Source organism: Salvelinus namaycush, unplaced genomic scaffold, assembly GCF_016432855.1.
Source record: "Salvelinus namaycush isolate Seneca unplaced genomic scaffold, SaNama_1.0 Scaffold1809, whole genome shotgun sequence".
Classification (NCBI taxonomy): Eukaryota; Metazoa; Chordata; class Actinopteri; order Salmoniformes; family Salmonidae; genus Salvelinus; species Salvelinus namaycush.
Window position 1 is genome coordinate 1 of NW_024058574.1, and position 5,000 is coordinate 5,000.

General features: G+C 41.3%; 1 protein-coding gene across 1 annotated transcript in view; it reads right to left on the bottom strand.

Moving 5' to 3' along the window:
* Positions 1–3,769: 3,769 nt before the first annotated feature.
* Positions 3,770–5,000, bottom strand: part of LOC120037667 (phosphoribosyl pyrophosphate synthase-associated protein 2) — a gene marked incomplete at its 3' end in the record, with an annotated part of 10,101 nt that continues 8,870 nt past the window's right edge. The window contains exon 5 of the mRNA XM_038983663.1: positions 3,770–3,942. Within this exon, the coding sequence (XP_038839591.1) occupies positions 3,770–3,942 (173 nt within the window). The remainder of the gene's footprint in view (positions 3,943–5,000) is intronic.

Below are 5,000 nucleotides of genomic sequence, written 5' to 3' on the forward strand. Positions count from 1 at the left end.
CTTCTGAAATGGGAAATACTCTATATCACTTCTGAAATGGGAGATACTCTATATTCACATTCTGAAATGGGAGGATACTCTATATTCACTTCTGAAATGGGAGATACTCTATATTCACTTCTGAAATGGGAGAAGTAACTCTTATATTCACTTCTGGAATATGGGAGATACTCGATATTCACTTCTGAAATGGGAGATACTCTATATGCACTTCTGAAATGGAGATTCCTTCTATATTCACTTCCTGATAATGGGAGGAATACTCTATATTCACTTCTGAAATGGAAATACTCTATATTCACTTCTGAAATGGGAGATACTCTATATTCACTTCTGAAATGGGAGATACTCTATATTCACTTCTGAAATGGGAGATACTCTATATTCACTTCTGAAATGGGAGATACTCTATATTCACTTCTGAAATGGGAGATACTCTATATTCACTTCTGAAATGGGAGATACTCTATATGCACTTCTGAAATGGGAGATTCTCTATATTCACTTCTGAAATGGGAAATACTCTATATTCACTTCTGAAATGGGAGATACTCTATATTCACTTCTGAAATGGGAGATACTCTATATTCACTTCTGAAATGGGAGATACTCTATATTCACTTCTGATATGGGAGATACTCTATATTCACTTCTGAAATGGGAGATACTCTATATTCACTTCTGAAATGGGAAATACTCTATATTCACTTCTGAAATGGGAAATACTCTATATTCACTTCTGAAATGGGAGATACTCTATATTCACTTCTGAAATGGGAGATATTCTATATTCACTTCTGAAATGGGAGATACTCTATATTCACTTCTGAAATGGGAGATACTCTATATTCACTTCTGAAATGGGAGATACTCTATATTCACTTCTGAAATGGGAAATACTCTATATTCACTTCTGAAATGGGAGATTCTCTATATTCACTTCTGAAATGGGAGATACTCTATATTCAATTCTGAAATGGGAGATACTCTATATTCACTTCTGAAATGGGAGATTCTCTATATTCACTTCTGAAATGGGAGATACTCTATATTCACTTCTGAAATGGGAGATACTCTATATTCACTTCTGAAATGGGAGATACTCTATATTTACTTCTGAAATGGGAGATACTCTATATTCACTTCTGAAATGGGAGATAATCTATATGCACTTCTGAAATAGGAAATACTCTATATTCACTTCTGAAATGGGAAATACTCTATATTCACTTCTGAAATGGGAGAGACTCTATATGCACTTCTGAAATGGGAGATTCTCTATATTCACTTCTGAAATGGGAAATACTCTATATTCACTTCTGAAATGGGAGATACTCTATATTCACTTCTGAAATGGGAGATACTCTATATTCACTTCTGAAATGGGAGATACTCTATATTTACTTCTGAAATGGGAGATACTATATATTCACTTCTGAAATGGGAGATACTCTATATTCACTTCTGAAATGGGAGATTCTCTATATGCACTTCTGAAATGGGAGATTCTCTATATTCACTTCTGAAATGGGAGATACTCTATATTTACTTCTGAAATGGGAGATACTCTATATTCACTTCTGAAATGGGAGATACTCTATATTCACTTCTGAAATGGGAGATACTCTATATTCACTTCTGAAATGGGAGATACTCTATATTCACTTCTGAAATGGGAGATACTCTATATTCACTTCTGAAATTGGAGATACTCTATATTTACTTCTGAAATGGGAGATACTCTATATTCACTTCTAAAATGGGAGATACTCTATATTCCCTTCTGAAATGGGAAATACTCTATATTCACTTCTGAATTGGGAGATACTCTATATTCCCTTCTGAAATGGCAGATACTCTATATGCACTTCTGAAATGGGAGATACTCTATATTCACTTCTGAAATGGGAAATACTCTATATTCACTTCTGAAATGGGAAATACTCTATATTCACTTCTGAAATGGGAAATACTCTATATTCACTTCTGAAATGGGAGATACTCTATATTCACTTCTGAAATGGGAAATACTCTATATTCACTTCTGAAATGGGAAATACTCTATATTCACTTCTGAAATGGGAGATACTCTATATTCACTTCTGAAATGGGAGATATTCTATATTCACTTCTGAAATGGGAGATACTCTATATTCACTTCTGAAATGGGAGATACTATATATTCACTTCTGAAATGGGAGATACTCTATATTCACTTCTGAAATAGGAGATACTCTATATATTCAGACAGACAGATATTCAGACAGACAGATTTTCAGACAGACAGATATTCAGAGAGAAAGATATTCAGACAGACAGATATTCAGACAGACAGATATCCAGACAGACAGATATTCAGACAGATATTCAGACAGACAGATATTCAGACAGACAGATATTCAGACAGATAGACAGACAGACAGATATTCAGACAGATAGACAGATATTCAGAAAGACAGACAGATATTCAGACAGACAGACAGACAGACAGACAGACAGACATTCAGACAGACAGATATTCAGACAGATATTCAGACAGACAGACATATATGCAGATAGACAGATATTCAGACAGACAGATATTCAGACAGATAGACAGATATTCAGACAGACAGATTTTAAGACAGACAGAAAGATATTCAGACAGACAGACAGACAGATATTCAGACAGACAGACATATATGCAGACAGATATTCAGACAGACATATATGCAGATATTCAGACAGACAGATATTCAGACAGACAGACAGATATTCAGACAGACAGATATTCAGACAGACAGACAGATAGACAGATATTCACATGATGGTGTGTGTCTCTCTCTGTGTGTCTGCGGTGTGTGTGTGTCTCTCTCTGTGTGTCTGGGGTGTGTGTCTCTCTCTGTGTGTCTGGGGTGTGTGTCTCTCTATGTGTGTCTGGGGTGTGTGTCTCTCTCTGTGTGTCTGGGGTGTGTGTCTCTCTCTGTGTGTCTGGGGTGTGTGTCTCTCTCTGTGTGTCTGCGGTGTGTGTCTCTCTCTGTGTGTGTCTCTCTCTGTGTGTCTGGGGTGTGTGTCTATCTCTGTGTATCTGGGGTGTGTGTCTCTCTGTGTGTGTCTGGGGTGTGTGTCTCTCTCTGTGTGTCTGCGGTGTGTGTCTCTCTCTCTGTGTGTCTGCGGTGTGTGTCTCTCTGTGTGTCTGCGGTGTGTGTCTCTCTGTGTGTCTGCGGTGTGTGTCTCTCTCTGTGTGTGTCTGCGGTGTGTGTCTCTCTCTGTGTGTCTGCGGTGTGTGTCTCTCTCTGTGTGTGTCTGCGGTGTGTGTCTCTCTCTGTGTGTCTGCGGTGTGTGTCTCTCTCTGTGTGTGTCTGCGGTGTGTGTCTCTCTCTGTGTGTCTGCGGTGTGTGTCTCTCTCTGTGTGTGTGCGGTGTGTGTGTGTCTCTCTCTGTGTTTCTGCGGTGTGTGTCTCTCTGTGACTGTCTGCGGTGTGTGTGTCTCTCCGTGTGTGTGTGTGTGTGTGTCTCTCCGTGTGTGTGTGTGTCTCTCTCTGTGTGTATCTGTGGTGCATGTGTCTCTCTCTGTGTCTCTCCGTGTGTGTGTCTCTCTCTGTGTTTCAGCAGTGTGTGTGTCTCTCCGTGTGTGTGTGTGTGTGTCTCTCCGTGTGTGTGTGTCTCTCCGTGTGTGTGTCTCTCTCTGTGTTTCAGCAGTGTGTGTGTCTCTCCGTGTGTGTGTGTCTCTCCGTGTGTGTGTCTGTCTCTCCGTGTGTGTGTCTGTCTCTCCGTGTGTGTGTCCTCACCTGCTTTACACATCATGGAGGCCAGCAGCTTGGAGACGATAGACCCCCTCTTCCTCATCTTACACTGTTTACTGTAAGGGAAGTAGGGGACCACCCCGGTGATGCTCCTGGCACAGGAAGTCCTGCACGCGTACACCATGATCAACAACTCCATGATGGTAGTGTTCACATCCCTGGAGACAGAGAGAGATACACCATGATGGTAGTGTTCACATCCCTGGAGACAGAGAGAGATACACCATGATGGTAGTGTTCACATCCCTGGAGAAAGAGAGAGATACACCATGATGGTAGTGTTCACATCCCTGGAGACAGAGAGAGAGATACACCATGATGGTAGTGTTCACATCCCTGGAGACAGAGAGAGATACACCATGATGGTAGTGATCACATCCCTGGAGACAGAGAGAGATACACCATGATGGTAGTGTTCACATCCCTGGAGACAGAGAGATATACACCATGATGGTAGTGTTCACATCCCTGGAGACAGAGAGATATACACCATGATGGTAGTGTTCACATCCCTGGAGACAGAGAGAGATATATACACCATGATGGTAGTGTTCACATCCCTGGAGACAGACAGAGATACACCATGATGGTTGTGTTCACATCCCTGGAGTCAGAGAGATATACACCATGATGGTAGTGTTCACATCCCTGGAGACAGAGAGAGAGATATACACCATGATGGTAGTGTTCACATCCCTGGAGACAGAGAGAGATATACACCATGATGGTAGTGATCACATCCCTGGAGACAGAGAGAGATATACACCATGATGGTAGTGTTCACATCCCTGGAGACAGAGAGAGATATACACCATGATGGTAGTGTTCACATCCCTGGAAACAGAGAGAGATATACACCATGATGGTAGTGTTCACATCCCTGGAGACAGAGAGAGAGATACACCATGATGGTAGTGTTCACATCCCTGGAGACAGAGAGAGATATACACCATGATGGTAGTGATCACATCCCTGGAGACAGAGAGAGATATACACCATGATGGTAGTGTTCACATCCCTGGAGACAGAGAGAGATATACACCATGATGGTAGTGTTCACATCCCTGGAAACAGAGAGAGATATACACCATGATGGTAGTGTTCACATCCCTGGAGACAGAGAGAGATACACCATGATGGTAGTGTTCACATCCCTGGAGACAGAGAGAGATATACACCATGATGGTAGTGTTCACATCCCTGGAGACAGAGAGAG